The sequence below is a fragment of the Bradysia coprophila genome, assembly GCF_014529535.1.
Source record: "Bradysia coprophila strain Holo2 chromosome IV unlocalized genomic scaffold, BU_Bcop_v1 contig_84, whole genome shotgun sequence".
In the NCBI taxonomy this organism is placed as follows: domain Eukaryota; kingdom Metazoa; phylum Arthropoda; class Insecta; order Diptera; family Sciaridae; genus Bradysia; species Bradysia coprophila.
In genome coordinates, this window is record NW_023503376.1 from 2,967,283 (window position 1) to 2,984,506 (window position 17,224).

Below are 17,224 nucleotides of genomic sequence, written 5' to 3' on the forward strand. Positions count from 1 at the left end.
AAAAAAAAACTGAATCCGTTTATGGAGAAGTCGCTGCGACCGAAATTAATGTTAGAAAATGCGACAAAAAATACTTTTTCCAACTTAATGAAATGCATTCGGCGACCACCAAAAAAAGGGAAAACTTTAACTCTCGTACAATCGAATTGGTAACATAGACGAACAGCTCAGCGAGCCTCTTACACTTGCTTGTGGAATTTCTTGGACGAGTCTTTAGCCATATCGAGTAGCGTCTGTGCCGGCTGGAACGGAGCTCCATATAGATCAGCGTACGATTTCATTTTGTCCACTAATTTTGCTGCCGACCCATCGGAATGGACCGCCAGTAAACTGGGAAAAGAAAATATTTCGATTAAAATCATCAGTCGATAGAATTAGGTTGGTCGTTTATGAGACTGGGTGTCGGTTTCATGATCCTTCTCGTCCTATTAGGGCTGCATCGCACGGGCTGCATTTTTATCCCCGTACGAAGTACAAAGGGGCTTATAGGATTACGATGCCGTGTGTAATTGATGGAATTCGAAGCAGACGGTAAGGGCAAAGTGTTTGCCTATGTTCATAGATGACGAATCTGCAATAAAAATTTTGTCCGTCCGTCCGTCCGTCTGTCACGTCGATATCTTGAGTAAATCAAATCCGATTTCAAAATTTTTTTTTTCCCTGAAAGATAGTCGAAATAGTGAGGCTAAGTTCGAAGATGGGCATATTCGGGTCGGCCCTTCGTGAGTTAGGGCCACCTAAGTGATTTAAGGTCTTTTGGTGATATTTATGGCAAAATAAACGATGGAAATGTAAATGACATGGCAAATGATAGGTGTTGTCAATACCAATCCAGGAAAAAAAAAGTTTTTTAAAATCGGGTGAGTGGACCGTGAGTTAGGGCCTTAGAAGTGAAATGCTACTAGGTCCCTATGTGTATTTTACATAGAACTCAAGTAAATTTCATCCGTTTTTCGTAATTTTTGTTCCATTTGAAAGATAATCGAACACCGAATAGAATGTTGTTGAAAAAAAATTAAATTTGGGTCCTCGGACTAAGGCCGCTACTAGGGCCCTATGTGTATTTTACATATAACTCGAGCAAATTTCATTCGTTTTTCGTAATTTTCGTTTGATTTGGAAGGTAATCGAACGCCGAATAGAAAGTTGTTGAAAAAAAATTAAATTTGGGTCCTCGGACTAGGCCCTTCAAAAAAATAAAATTTTAGGGCGATTTGAAATTTTTGTTTCATTTGAAAGGAACGTCGTACGGGGCTTCGTAATTGCGCTATGCGCAATTTGTAAGATGTACACATTACATAATATTTTTACTTGAACTACATTAACAGGCGCAATAGGCTTACGGTCAAAGTAGGGTGACAGACGCACTAGGGTCACGTACGCAATAGATATACGGGTTTGTACGGGGCAAACGCTCCGACTGTTCTGATGGCTCGTTTTACTTTCGCCGCGAGTCGTTCATACTAATTTGTTTTTATACCAACATCGAAATTTGTTCAAGCTTTTCAAGCAGAAATACGTTGCTTCGCATTGTTTTAGATACACTAACTTCGAAAAAGTGAACTAGCAGCTAACATTGCACATGCATGAAATTCTTTGAGTAGCGATACTGAGCATCAAATTTTCATTCCAAAACCACATTCATCGAAACACTACCCATGCATGTTTGGTATTATTGGAAAGCTAAGACCAGTATCATATGGGAAAACAGTTTTTTTTATTTTTCTGTTGCTCTCCGGATGCATGGGAACCGTTGGAAGTTCGCCGAAATTATCAATTTTTTACCCATACTTTCAACTGCTCATAACTCAGTGTGGATGAATTTAAACCCAACAAGACCCAATCTGCCCCGAAAGAACATGCAATTACCTTTCTAATGACGTCCCACACGACCTTGTACGTTTCGTGGCCTACGAGAAATTTCCATAAGAAAAGTGCATGTTTTAGGTTTTTGGTCACCTCTCACTCGCCACACAAGCTTGGACGAATTTTTTTGAAAGAGGTTTTGGCTTCTAGGGAGCAATACCTATCTAGGCACATATCAAAAAATCCACTAGAAAATGCGTCCGATTTGGGCAGGCTGTTTTTCAAAAGACTCCCTCTCCATGACATCAACGACTTTTGTTTGTTGTCGAATCCATTGATTTGTCATTCTATCTCTGAGCGTAATTCCAAGCATAGGTTTCTTCCATCGTACGGTAAAAACGAATTTTGACAGGCCGAAAACAACCGACCGTCATCCACAGAAGCAAACATAACCGCAACTTAAACAAATTTGTTCGTTAAAACTTCAAAGTGAGGTTGTGTTGGCTTCTCTGTGGATGACGATTGACGTTTTGAACGACCTTGGAAGAAACCTATACTTCGTTCCATGGCTGTTTGTTCCACTCTTAATTTAGTTTCGGAAGCTTTTGTTAACGTCAACGTTTCCGCTCCATATGTGAGGACAGGAAGAAGTATCGAAAACTTTACGTTTCAGACTATTGTTCATTTTGCTTTTGAAAATTAGCCTGAGTTTTCCGAACGCTGACCATGCAAGACCAATTCTACGTTTTATTTCTGCAGTTTAGTTGTCCAGACCCAGCTTCAATTTATGACCTAGGTACACACATAACTGTCGACTCGTTCAATGACAGTATCACCAATTTTAATGTCTCTGTCGTCGTCAACGTTTGTCATGATTTTCGCGCCGCGAGAGATCAAATAGTCAAATCCAATGTGGAATGGATATTCGCACACGCTTGCGAGTAGTCAAATCCACTGTGAAATGGATATTTGCACGCGCGTGTGAATAGCATCAGCCTAAATTTAAGGTACTCACACACACAATTGAATAATTCATATTTGCTTTTGCTTCACCGCTTGAACAAAATATTTACATAGAAGTCCTCTCTATCCCACTGTCATTGCATCAACTTCACCTCGAACTTCACTCCATAACGAAGGCCACACAAACAAATAACTTCAACTTTTATATTTCCTGCTCCGGAATCCGCTTTTCCAACTTTCTAACGTCCCCATTTAACGTTAAACCAAATTCCTGGTCACATAGGAACAATGCTCAAGTTGGTATCATACTAACGAATGAAATTTACTCGAGTTCTATTTTTTGTTCTCTTTATTTAAATATGCGAAAAAAAAGGCTGCTCGAGTTCTATGTCAAATACACAGAGGGCCCTAGTAGCATTTCACTTCTAAGGCCCTAACTCACGGTCCACTCACCCGATTTAAAAAAACTTTTTTTTCCTGGATTGGTATTGACAATACCTATCATTTGCCGTGTCATTTACATTTCCATCGTTTATTTTGCCATAAATATCACCAAAAGACCTTAAATCACTTAGGTGGCCCTAACTCACGAAGGGCCGACCCGAATATGCCCATCTTCGAACTTAGCCTCACTATTTCGACTATCTTTCAGGGAAAAAAAATTTTTTGAAATCGGATTTGATTTACTCAAGATATCGACGTGACAGACGGACAGACGGACAGACAAAATTTTTATTGCAGATTCGTCATCTATGAACATAGGCAAACACTTTGCCCTTACCGTCTGCTTCGAATTCCATCAATTACACACGGCATCGTAATCCTATAAGCCCCTTTGTACTTCGTACGGGGCTAAAAAGGTTCTCCCCCATCATCCATTCGTTTAAACTTTTCTGGTACTGGAACTTGACAGTAAAACTGACAGTAAAACACTGTAAAAAAACCATTTCATCAACGCACTTCAAGCATGAGCGTTACTCTAAATAGGGTACTGAAACTTGACAGTGTGTCATATAGCTGTAATACACTGTAAAAAACCATTTCATACAAAATAGTACTCTATTTGGCAGCTGTCGACTATGATCACTTTTGCTTGCAGTGCGTTGATTTCATACAGAATAGTACTCTTTGGCGGCAGCGGTCGACTATGATCATTTTTGCTGGAAGTGCATTGTTTGAACACAAAGAGCACACAAAGCTGCATAACGTTACATAATGAAGTGTGTGGGGCCGCATTGGCTGGTAAAGTTTGATTGTTACTGTTGAAAGTATGGAAAGGAGAATAAAGTTGCTAAAACTTACAAAAAAACTGAATCCGTTTATTGAACAATAAGAAGTCGTTGCGACCGAAATTAATGTTAGAAAATGCGACAAAAAATACTTTTTCCAACTTAATGAAATGCATTCGACGACCACCAAAAAAAGGGAAAACTTTAACTCTCGTACAATCGAATTGGGAACATAGACGAACAGCTCACCGAGCCTCTTACACTTGCTTGTGGAATTTCTTGGACGAGTCTTTAGCCATATCGAGTAGCGTCTGTGCCGGCTGGAACGGAGCTCCATATAGATCAGCGTACGATTTCATTTTGTCCACTAATTTTGCTGCCGAGTATTGATCAACCCATCGGAATGGACCGCCAGTAAACTGGGAAAAGAAAATATTTCGATTAAAATCATCAGTCGATAGACTTGGGTTGGTCGTTTATGAGACTGGGTGTCGGTTTCATGATCCTTCTCGTCCTATTACGAGCATAAAATCACCCGGCAAAAAATCACATATCAGAACTTACTGGTGGAAAACCAAGGCCGAAAACCGCTCCAACATCACCTTCAAGAGGATTATCCAGAATTTTCTCTTCCAAACACAGTACAGCCTCATTCACGAATCTGTAACATCAATCTGTCGTTAAATATTCAATTTTCCAAAATTTACGCGAACATCCTACCTGGACACCATTCGCAATTGCATATCTTCGACAGAGTTCGCTCCCTTCGACACCAAGGCATATTTCGTTTTGAGAATCTCCGACGCTCCCTGAAAACCGGCGGTTTTAGATCGGTCCTCAATTGGTAACAAACGGTCAAATTCTCACCTCATTCAGTTCCCTCGACTTCGAGTTAGTTTTGTCGTAGATGTAGATTCCTTTGCCCGATTTGCGTCCCATAAAACCTGCCCGAACCATATCCTGCATTATGTGAAGATCGCCGCCACTGAATCGATCACCGAACGCTTTCGCCAAATCCACAGCGATGTGAGCTCCAACGTCGATACCTACTTCATCGGCAAGGGTGGCCGCTCCGACGGGAAATCCAAACGATTTGGTCATTTTGTCCAAATCTTTGGGATCGACACCCTCTGCGGCAAATGGAATTTTTAGTTGAAATTCAGAACTTTTTTTGCTAGCGCAACCGAACAATTACCTTGCAACAGTCGAATGGCCTCGGACAACATTGTTGACAAAATTCGTGTCGTATAAAATCCAGGACCTGCGGAACAAAACCCTTCAGCCCGTTCGATTATTTGTTTTTATCTCAAAACCTACCGTCTCCGACTGTGATAACCACTTTGCCCTGCTTAAGACCAACAGCAACAGCTGCTTGGGTTGTTTCTTTCGATGTGGTCGGATGTGTGATTATTTCGAGCAACTGCATTTTATCGACCGGAGAGAAGTAATGCATACCGATAACCTTATCGGGTCGACTGGAACCAGCAGCTATTTGTGTGATTGGAATAGCGCTCGTATTCGTTGCGATAATACAATTTGGATTTGTGACGGCTTCGATCTCTTTGATCACCTTGTGCTTCACGCCCAAATTTTCGAACACCGCCTCGATAACGATATCGGCCTTCCGGAATTGTTCGTAGTCCAGTGTCGATGTCAAATTGGACAAATGCTTATCGCGATCCAATGCGGTAATACGGCGACGTTTGATTGCGTTTTGCAGACCGTTCTGAATTTGTCCGACGCCTCGATTCAGGCCAGCTGTATTTGTGTCCTTCATCACAACATTGTATCCTTTATCGATGCTCACTTGCACAATACCGGCTCCCATTAGGCCAGCACCCAACACACCGATAGTTTTGATCGGAGTTTTGGATGAACCGAAACGGTTCTTTTTGCATTCCGTTTGACCGCGGAATAAACCGATCAGACCCTTCGACTGTGGTGTCATTGCCAATTCTCCGAATCCTTTGCGCTCGGCTACATATCCAGCCGCTGGTCCCTTATCAACACCAATACGGAGTACATCCAGAATCTAAAAGTGGAGAGGTTGATAAGCCACAAATCCAAAATTTGAACAATTCCATGGATTTCCCGGTCAGGGCTGTCTTACCTTCAATGGAGCTGGGTAAAGGCCACCTGACAATTTCATTACTTGCTGCTTTGCTTTGCCGAAAACTTTGTCTTTCACAAAATCGAAACCGAGAGCAAATTCAGTGATTTTATTGACCAATCCCGTTTTGGTGCGGTTGATCTAAAAGAAGCATTTGGGTCAAACGCTGCCGTGGTTCACACTCCAACAATCCGACTCTTACCACAATTTTACCGGTCGATATATCCTTGGCTGTTTGTATGGCCACTTTCTCCAAATACTCAATGGTATTCTCATCGGCCGATTTTAAACCAGGACCCAATGGTGCCACCAACAAATCAACCAAACCGAGTTTTTTCGCCTTGTCAGCCTTTACATTTTTGCCAGTCAATTCTAAGTCTAGTGCCGTCAATAGTGACGTCAATTTGGGCAGTCTTTGCGTTCCACCTCCACCAGGTAATAATCCTAACATGACTTCGGGTAAACCGAGCGAAGTTTTCTTATCCTTCGTGGCGATACGGTAATGGCAAGCCTATTGAAGCGAAGAACATCAATTGAAGCGAATTTAACGGTACGACGAAAAACCCTCATTACCATTGCCAACTCAAGTCCACCACCGAGACAAACGCCATTAATGGCAGCCACAATCGGCTTACGACTTTTTTCCATGCGATCGAACATGATTTGGGCCCCATGAGAAATGCCTGATGACGAAAATTCATTGTTTGTAATCACATGGACCGAAAACGGTTATTTGAACCTTACCCTCAGCTTCCTCTGCTGTTTTACATTTCTCTAGCATACCAATGTCGGCCCCGGCTATGAAAACTCCCGGTTTAGCCGAAATAAGCACAGCCGAATTGATCGATGGATTTGTCTCGATTTCATTGATAATCTTTTGAAACTCGGCACTCACTTCTGGTCCGAGCGAATTGACCTTGGCATTCGGTGAATCGAGTGTGATCACGTACACGCCATCAACAAGTCTCGTTCGAATGTGATTTCCAGCGGGTGGTTCACTTGCAAAATGCCGATTATTGAGCAAGGCTAGATGGAACGAACGAAATGGAAATGAAATGCCGGTCGATTATGCACCCAGTTCGTCATCGATAATAATAATCACGAAAAAATGTAAAAGAAAAAATTTCGATGACTTGAACGTAGTTTCGTAACGGTATATTGCAACACAAACATTAAATGGTTCAAAGTCCATCAGTCAATCAGTTGTTCAAAGGTTAAAAACACAATATCTCCGCGGTAAAAATGCAGGTGATGTTACGAGACGTTGCAAAAATAGTTCGACGAAACAACATTAACCGTACCTGTAGCATTTACCATCCGTAAATTTGTTTTACTGAGGCGATTTATTGCACCGAAAAGACGTAAACTTGCCATGTTGCTGGATGAACCTGTGAAATTCTAAATAAATTGTCGTCAATCGTTTGTGACGCAAATTGCATGTTATACCAATGGTGAATTCACTCACTTAGATTGTGGTGTATTTACCAATGTTAACGAGAGTAATGAAACAAATAAACTAAAAGCGAAAAGTACCACAAACTGAATTAAATCGAGAAGATGTTACGGTTCTCTACCATCTGAAATAGATTTTGACAACCCGTAATGCAATGTAATTCGAAAACCATAGGGCCCATAGGGCCTTTTGAGAATAGAGAAAATATGAGGAAAGCTTGTTCACTTTTCGGCACAATTTTTATTTCATTTTTGAAAAATTTGGCGGCAAATCAAAAGCGATGTGAATAACATTTCTCTTTGGTATCAATAGACTGTTAAGTATACAGTGTTTTCAGAGAAGAAAAATGAGAGAAGACAAGTTAAATTTAACTTACCTTGAGGTATAGATGTCAAAATAAAGTGGTCCGAATATTTGAATTTGCGTGGAAAAATATTTACTCAAAATAAGTTTGAGTTTTGTTTTTCACATGTTATTTGTTTTTTCTTCTTCATACAAGTAGTAAAAGGTAATTAATTATTTATTCAAAGGTTTTTCTCAATATTTAAACCTGATGGTGCAAAATATCGATGGCAACATAAATATAAACAAAGGAGATCAATCTAAACTCAACCGGTGAATGTTAAGAGTTTGTTTAATTATTCTTTCAGTAATTTACGATGCCTGTTGTGTAATTGGGTAATTATTGGTTGAACCTTGAAAGGATACAGTGAAGGAAGGAAATTTTCTGCGTTTCCAATGTTAAATAATCGTAACGCGAAGTCTTGGCGTTGACGCAAGCTAGGCAAAAGGCATGGATTCGTGCGATAAATCGCTCTGATTTTTTTTGCTAGCCAACTCCAATACGCCAGGGTGTGCGACTTGCATTTTATTTCGGGTAGTTAATTGTGATCAATGTGAGCTTAGATCGTTTGTTCTAAATATTCTAATTGTGTTTGTCGGAAAAGCTTAAAAATACACAGATGTTGATAAGCCGGACTGGGTCCCAACTCTACGTTTGGGATATGAGGAACAATATCTGGATGAAGAATATCTAGATGAAGGCATTCAAATCGAAACGTCCAATGAAGTGGATGATCCAAGTTTGATTGAAACTGACATCGCGGTCGAAACATCAAATGAAATGGCTGATAAAAGCTACATTGAGACGGAAACTGTTTTACCGAATTTAGAAACACGCACATTTGTTTCTATTTGACACGTAAATACATAACCCTTCCTCAATATAAATTACGCCACGGAAACTTTGCCAGTCGCAACATTTTTCGTCATTACCGATTGGACCCAGCCACTCTCGTAAAGTTTATATGCCCCAAAGTTTTATAGGTTCTAAACAATTCCTTCGTGAATGAGCTGTCTCCCGATACAATAATTCTGTATATCATAGAATTGAATGTTATCGGGTAATGCATCTTTGGTATCAACCAACATGTACGGATCTACGCCGCCATAATGCATCTTTACTTTCTCATTGTATCTTGTCAATATTTCGATGTCCATCCTTTTACAGTATCAACACTGCTGCGAACAATATTTCACACCACTCAAATAATGAATATTAAGATATTTTTACCTTTATAGAGTACAAAGTAAACTTAAAAATCCCAAAAATAAGACGTAAAAACGACGAAAATAAGTCGAATAACACCACAATGAAAATCCTCGCATGCTCGCCATACATATTTGTTTACGTTTTCTCCTCTCGTTTCAATGATAATCAAAAATCAAAATTATTTTTACACGAAAATTCAACACACCAAAAATTCAAATTTTTACCGCTCAATATACCTCAAGGTAAGTTATATTAAACTGGTCCAAAATCTCTCTCTGAAAACACTGTATAGTTTCCACTTAAAAAGAGCACTCCGTTTAGCCTCCGTCTACATGACAGTTGTAAAATAGAACAAAAGAACTGTCACGCAAACGGAGTAAAAAATTGAAATAAATTCAATTTCCACTCCGTTTGCGTGACAGTTCTTTTGTTTCATTTTACAACTGTCATGTAGACGGAGGCTAAACGGAGTGCTCTTTTTAAGTGGAAACTATACTTTATGATCAGAGCGAGAAAACTGAAGACTAGTTATTATAACTTGCCTTGGGGTATTTGTCAAAGTATTTGCTTCTCTTTCAGCGTGGAACGTTGAGAGCGAGAGGACAGAATATCAGTTTATTTTAACTTGCCTTGGGGTACTTGTCAAAATATCTTCTTCTCTTTCATCATAACACTCTATTGTCATACATTTGTTACTATACAGTGTTAAAAGAAAGCTCTCATTTTGACATATCAACTGGTTTTTCCCCTGTTTTTACGCTCTTTTAACACCGTATAGAGTGTTATGATGAAAGAGAAAGAGATGTTTTGACAAGTATCTCTAGGCAAGTTATAATAAACTGGTCTTTGGTCCTCTCGCTCTCAACGTACCACGTTGAAAGAGAATTAAATACTTTGACGAGGACCCCAAGGCAAGTTATAATAACTAGTCTTCGGTTTTCTCGCTCTGATCATAACATTCATAAGAATTCGTAACTTGACAGTTCTTATTGGATTTTAACTGTCACGTTACGAATATTTGGAGTCACGAACGAATGAGAATCGGGGCCCAGTATAGGTTCCTTCCATTGTATGGTAAAAACGAATTTTGACAGGCCGAAAACAACCGACCGTCATCCACAGAAGCAAACATAACCGCAACTTAAACAAATTTGTTCGTTAAAACTTCAAAGTGAGGTTGTGTTAGCTTCTCTGTGGATGACGATTGACATTTTGAACGACCTTGGAAGAAACCTATTGGAAGACATTAAATGCGTAAAATTGTTCACTGAATCGTATATTTCTACTCATTCTAAACATTGACATTTTATCAAAGCAAAATTACAAGAGGCAAAGTTTACTCTCAATCGATCGAGCATGGACGATTTTTTCGATAATAAAAACGATGAAGGAAAATATGAATCCGTATGCAAGTATCGTCAATACTATCTGACAGTCGATGAGTCGTACACTCTCAAAGCTTTGGCCATGCGACGAACAAACCGGTCGTTTTGTATAAACGCGGGACACCTCACGAAATTGGATTCCATGCTCTCTAATCCTAAATAGTCTTTGAACACAATTTTGGTTTATATTAGAAAAAAATATTTCGATTGTTACATCCATAGAATCATACTCGAGAGGTGACATGATGATCAGGGGATCGGTACCCAAAAAATAATGGGCACCATGTCGTCTCTCGAGTGTTACTCTAGCGATAAAACACATTCTGGTTTTGTTGAGTACATCGACTTCGACTCATTAATTGGTACAACTTTACATTAGGTACCCAAGAACTGACTCAACCAGCTGATGGCTAAGAACCAGGAACTATTTATGGTAAAACATTTCTCGAATTTCCCCATATTTTCCTCAATTTTCCAAAAAGAACGTGTCCCAAAAATAGTCCCTGCAAAGAACAGTAAGAACATTAACTTACAAAACTTTCATTATTTCCTTGTACGGCGAATGTTTCTGAATCGCAAACCACGGATCAATCTGAGCCAAATAGTCTATTTCGACGAGACCACACTTCTCGTGCTCATAAAACGTGTCCTCGATGATTTTGTAAGCCGTACCGCCTTCGGAATGAAACGCGAAAAAACCCTGCCGAGTTTAGTTAGCTTCAAAGAACGATTTTGATTCGCGCCAGTGAGACTTACATTTCTCATGAGACTAACGCCGTGCGATATGTTCATAAATTTCGATTGCTGCTTCGGTGGAGCAATTTTCCGTTCGTAAATTTCTCTGTGAATTGTACCCGGCTTGGACAACTGAAAGTAGTTTATATTGTATGGCGTGTCCTCAACTCCGAAACCCAGATCCGAATTGTAAAGATCTTCCAACGTTTTGATGCTTTTCGTTGTCGACTGAAGTAGCGACACAATGTTGGCTGTGTAGGATGTGTACACGAATATTAAAGCGATAACGAAAAAAATCTGAAATCAATTGCTAATGGAGGATCATAATTATGACGTCCATACACCACACAACTACCGTGGATATTTTTCCCGATGCGTATTTTGGCTCTCGATGCGTACCCATCTGACAAATCGCCGAGATTCCGAATAGGAACATATCTGACGGCCTCAAAACTTCCTCAGTTTGTGGACTGCGCATATTTGATATGCGATAGGTGAAGTAGATAAAGCCGCAGCTTACAATTACTAGCGCCACTAAACTATACCAAACGTTTGCTTGAAACGGCAAATAATAAATATTCGTCACAAACGATAGGGTTGGAGCTCGAAATATAAATTTAGCTCTTGTTGGCGCACCCATTGCAATGAATTCGTACAGTCCTACTCGTTCCGCAATCATAAAGGCCGACGTGCCTATGAATGAATAGATCGGATAGAGCTTTTATGCTGGAACCGTTTAGAACTTACCGCCAACGTCAGCTCGGTTGTAAAAAAGTTCACCGAACATTCCATTGATTGTATTGGTTCTTTTGTCATAATAACCCCAGGTGTCCGTATACGTAAAGGTTCTGCTGCTGTTCATACAGTCAATCATCAAGTTGATTAGAGTATAAGATACTTTAGTGATTGAGTCTAGGTTCCTGTCCCTGTAATAATTGTGTGGTCAATACGAGGATGACTGCTGAAGTTGCGGGAAATAATGAAACCCAACAAAAATCTCTTCGAGAAAAGTGTGACGCAGTCTTTGAAATACAATTTCTAAAATGAATGATATCGCTAGAGTTGACGCTTTCAGCTTCGTTACGCAAAAATTAAATTTTACACCCAATTTTAGTTCAAACAAGCTGGCTTAGTTTTTCTCATCATCTGCCAAATAATTTTTACAAAAAAAAATCTGACTGGAAACAACCAAAATTTTACCAAAAAAAATCTGCGTCGCAAAGTGGCAAATGTTCAGGAACAGACCAGCAAGAAAATTTATCTGCCACATGCGACGCAGATTTTTTTGGTAAAATTTTGGTTGTTTCCAGTAAAATTTTTTTTGGTAAAAATTATTTGGCAGATGATGAGAAAAACTAAGCCAGCTTGTTTGAACTAAAATTGGGTGTAAAATTTAATTTTTGCGTAACGAAGCTGAAAGCGTCAACTCTAGCGATATCATTCATTTTAGAAATTGTACTTCAAAGACTGCGTCACACTTTTCTCGAAGAGATTTTTGTTGGGATATCAGTCGTTTTAGAAGTGTAGTCAACACTGCTTTTTATAACAGTTTACAGTTTTAATTCAAAAATTTTACGAAAATCGAAAATTTGACGAAATTCAAAATTTGACGAAATTCGAAAATTTGACGAAATTCGAAAATTTGACAAAATTCGAAAATTTGACGAAATTTGACGAAATTCGAAAATTTGACGAAATTTGGCGAAATTTGAAAATTTGACGAAAATCGAAAATTTGACGAAATTCCAAAATCTGACGAAATTCAGAAAATTTGACGAAAATCGAAAATTTGACGAAAGTAATTCTCTATCTGCCACCATTCAAGAAATATCTCCAAAACCCCAATTGACCCACCCATTTCCAACTTTCGACATTTTTCACATATGCCCCTCTGTTCTACTCGAAAAACTCTGAGACTTTGCCGAAGAAAGTAATTCTCTATCTCTCATAACCCAAAAAAATATTAGTCCTTTCACTCTAGCTCAAACGAATCTGCTCCGATTTTTTTTATTATTTTTTTGTTCGAATCGTGTTACCTTTCATTTGATGGGTCGCACGCCTCTGTAGGTTTCAATACAGCTAAGCTACAGCCGAAAACGCGTTCCCAACCCTCGAAAACCACACTCAGAAACCACTTCGAGGCCAATAAAACAAAATTCTGGTTTTTCCTGGGGTAATGGCGTATCACATTTTCATTTTTATGCCCACCCTGAGGTTCCTGCAAAATTTCATGGAGATTGGCTGACTAGTTTCCGAGATCGACCGTCGATAGATAGACAGATAGACAGATAGATAGAAACATACAGAGTAAGTTGAAAGATTTTGATTGTTTGGGAAAAGTCAATTTCGTGCATTTTCTATCAAAATGACCAACTTCAAAACGATGTATCTCCGGCAATTTTAAAGTTACATAGTCGAGTTATAGCTCGTTTTGCTCGTATTTGAAGCGCGAATAAGATAGAATAGGGTTTGTGGTGATACAGGCCAAAGGAAAGAAACTTAAATTCTCGCCTAAATATAGTTGCCGCGTCTCAAAAAAATTTCTTCGTTCTTTTTTTGGAAGTTAGACTGCGTCAAGTCCTCCGCTATCGCTCCGGACATGATTACTTAGCTTAGCAACGACCAGATAAGCGAAAAATAATTGCTTACTTTGGTCGTCACTGATTGGGAAAGTGTAATTTTCTGAATGCACGGCAAAGAGGTTTAGAGATAAACAAGCACAGGTGACAGAGACATTTTTTAAAGTTTCTAATTTTTACCTGTAATCTGTCAGATGGTTTAATGTGTCGTTGTATAGTATTACAAAGGATGCCTGCAACGATTTACCATGCAAATTTCGTCGACGCCGTGACAAAACTTTGTCCTTTCTTAAATCTACCAAACCCGTTGCTACAGACCAATAGCCAAACGACTCATAAATTGTCTCGGCAAATCGTTCCGTTTTGTAGACTAGAAAGGTTTGGACGCATTGAACAAAAATCCTGAGGACGCGATGTGACTCTTGATACTTACATTGTGAAAGCTCAAAATTGTCATCATTGTCGTTCCACTTGGCCAAAACAATGTTGCTGTCCGGAAGGGCGTTGTTAATTTGTTCTAACATTTCGGTATCGGTTGAATTGGTTGCGTACATTAACCATCGATAGGGATGTTTGAAAAATGTTTGGTTCACGTTGATCTGATAGAAGTGAATTTAGGACTTTTTTAAAATTTATATGAATGCTAAGGGCATTGCATCGGACATTTTGGAGAGCAAAGTATTCAAGTATCCATGGAATCCTTGCTTCATTACGAGTTCAACGGGGTGTTACCTGGTCTCGGACTGTGTTGTTTCAGTTTTAAAATAATACAGCTCTCTGGACAAAATGTTTCCATTTCAGAAACCAGCAGTTCAACATATAGTTGCTGCTTGTGAGATCCAATAAAAATTTAAAATAATTCGACCCAAGATATACGATAAAAAGTTGGGGAAGAAATTGTTGATCCAGATGTCCCATTTCTGCATTTAACCTGTCATACGGCTATTCATCTGTTATCGATAACGACGACAAAAATAACGACAAGCTCTGCGTAATATGGTCCTTTATATAGGAAAATGCATGTTAAAAAAAATTGAAGTACAAGATTTGAATTTGAAAATATTTTGATAGAAGTAATAATACTGGTCATAAGTTTGCCGTGTGTAACAGATTGACTATAAAAAATGGGCGTGAAACATTAGCGAATTCTAAGAAAAATGAAATTTAGCACAGTTTCTATTAGAAACTTTCTAATAAGCTGACGGAGCTTTTTGTTTCTTATACATGTGAAACATCTATTGACAACGTCAGCATATAAGAGACGGAGCTAAATGAATAAAGTTTCATTTTTCTTAGAACATTATCTCATCACATTTGCGATGACACGTACCCTTTCTGTATTTAATTCGCGTGTGGAAATTCACGCTATCCGCGGTATCCCGGATACCGGGAAGCTTTAAGAAAAATTCTTTAGATACCGGGAAATCGAAAAAATCGGGAAAAATATGTGGCGAAAAATCAAATTCACGATTTTAGATACCGGGAAATTTGACTCGGATACCGGGAAGAAAACAAAATTTCCACACGCGATTTAATTATTACATGCTGCATTGATTTATGTTATACTCGTTGAAATTCGAAATGAAAAAAGGATTTCCTATTATTCCTAGTTAACAATTTACAATGGCTAGGTTATTCTACCAGAAATTTGTTGGATTTATACAATTAACATAACTCATTAATGAATCACTGGATGAATACACACTAGAATAGTAGCCTAAATGATTGAACGTTCACGTAGTAGACTAGACATAGATCTAGGGTATAAATGCGATGCTTTGTTCATAGAATAAGTCACTCTCTAATAAACGTTCAAAGTGTGAACATCTAAGTTTTATTAGAAGTCCGGATTGGAATCCGTGACATTCCAACAGGCTATGGACCCAGACACATTGAACTGTGGCAATTAATCTACAGCGCCAGTTTGCACTGGAAGCGAGTGTCAATAACACTCGCTGTACGATTGAATTGTGGTTCGTATGTGATCTGTGGAAAGTTGTGGCACTGTTAAGTGCAAGTGAATGTAACTTTGCTACAAGACCGGTGGCGGAGTAAATTCCAAGTATGTCATTTCGTCTGAGGAGGCAGTCGCAGTGTGGTGGCAGTAAACTCCAAGTATGGCGGTTGATATGGCATCATTTCGTCTGAGGAGATGGTCACTGGCAAACTGGGTGAGCAGTCAAATCGTACATGATTGCATGAGGTCAATGATGAGTTGTCGCAACAGAGAATTCATTGGTGGCAACAACAAATGACTGAGTGGGCAGTATATCTCACAGTGGCGGTAAATTCCAAGTATGGCGTGGATTTCGTCTGAGGAGCTAGTCACGACTGGATGAGTAGAGCAATCTCACAAAGGAGCTGAGTGGTCAGCCAAGACTGGGTGAGCAGTTCAATCTCACAAACGAAGAAATGGTCAAATCGATGGTCGAGTCAGTCAGATTCGGATGGTCAAGCTGATGGTGAAATCAAGTCGATGGTCGAGATACGACGATGGCCAAATCAAGTCGACGGTCAATGGTCGAGAGTCATGGCAGATAGCAGAAGAAAGAATTGGTCGAAGAACTGGTTCGCAATTCAAACGGTCGATGGCCTTATCCAATCGAGATTTTTTTTCCAAAGGCAACAATGTGGATTCAGTGGGAGTATTAGATTCATGTATGAGTTATATAAATTGAGTGGGAGTGTTAATTAATGAATCACTGGATGAATACACACTAGAATAGTAGCCTAAATGATTGAACGTTCACGTAGTAGACTAGACATAGATCTAGGGTATAAATGCGATGCTTTGTTTATAGAATAAGTCACTCTCTAATAAAAGTTCAAAGTGTGAACATCTAAGTTTTATTAGAAGTCCGGATTGGAATCCGTGAAATTCCAACAGGAATTCGTGAAATTCGCAATTTTTCAATCTTAATACACAGAATGTATAACTTCCAAGCTCTAAAATAATCCATCAAATCCATCTTACACCAGCTACGAACTCATTGGTCCCATCACAATCCAAGTTAGTTACAAACATAACATTGTTTGGACTCAAGCCAATTGGTAGTTCGTACATAAAGTCGTCAATGAAAACGATTTGCATCGTTGCCTTTCTCAAAATGTCCGTCTCAAGGTACAAAGGCCAGCAGCTCTTAATGAACACATTCGTCGGTTCTGCCCCATGATCGACAATGCTATTCAGAACGGCTATGATGTTGTTATCCATTCCATTCACAAACTGAATCACCATTGAAAAGATTACAAACAAGACTGTGGGGACACCTGTCCACTGCGTTACTATTTTAAACATTCTCGCCTGTGTTGTCCGACTTGAACTAAATCTGACGAACACTGGTATCCTCTATTTATGGGATGACGATCGACAGGAATATGTCTTTAAAGTCTGCGTAATATTTGGTTCTTT

At 39.2% G+C, this 17,224-nt stretch overlaps 2 protein-coding genes across 3 annotated transcripts; both read right to left on the bottom strand.

The window, feature by feature from the left end:
* Positions 1-4,063: 4,063 nt before the first annotated feature.
* LOC119072832 (trifunctional enzyme subunit alpha, mitochondrial) lies at positions 4,064-7,719 on the bottom strand. The gene is made up of 12 exons (XM_037178140.1): positions 7,574-7,719; positions 7,410-7,506; positions 6,853-7,134; positions 6,682-6,791; positions 6,311-6,619; positions 6,109-6,249; positions 5,316-6,030; positions 5,194-5,259; positions 4,866-5,128; positions 4,719-4,807; positions 4,563-4,659; positions 4,064-4,417 (listed from the first exon to the last, which is right to left on the bottom strand). The coding sequence occupies exons 2-12, from the start codon at positions 7,480-7,482 to the stop codon at positions 4,256-4,258; spliced, it is 2,307 nt and encodes a 768-aa protein (XP_037034035.1). The 5' UTR covers positions 7,483-7,506; positions 7,574-7,719; the 3' UTR covers positions 4,064-4,255.
* A 2,662-nt stretch (positions 7,720-10,381) lies between these two features.
* LOC119072835 (glutamate receptor ionotropic, delta-2-like) lies at positions 10,382-14,108 on the bottom strand. Of its 2 annotated transcripts, none has more exons than XM_037178143.1 (5): positions 11,981-12,171; positions 11,589-11,926; positions 11,255-11,530; positions 11,032-11,198; positions 10,382-10,662 (listed from the first exon to the last, which is right to left on the bottom strand). In XM_037178143.1, the coding sequence occupies exons 1-5, from the start codon at positions 12,105-12,107 to the stop codon at positions 10,434-10,436; spliced, it is 1,137 nt and encodes a 378-aa protein (XP_037034038.1). In that variant the 5' UTR covers positions 12,108-12,171; the 3' UTR covers positions 10,382-10,433. The 2 variants fall into 2 exon arrangements, with proteins under 2 accessions (XP_037034038.1, XP_037034039.1); XM_037178144.1 differs by lacking the exon at positions 10,382-10,662 and adding an exon at positions 13,993-14,108 and having other exon boundaries at positions 10,994-11,198; positions 11,981-12,159.
* Between the last annotated feature and the right edge of the window lie 3,116 nt (positions 14,109-17,224).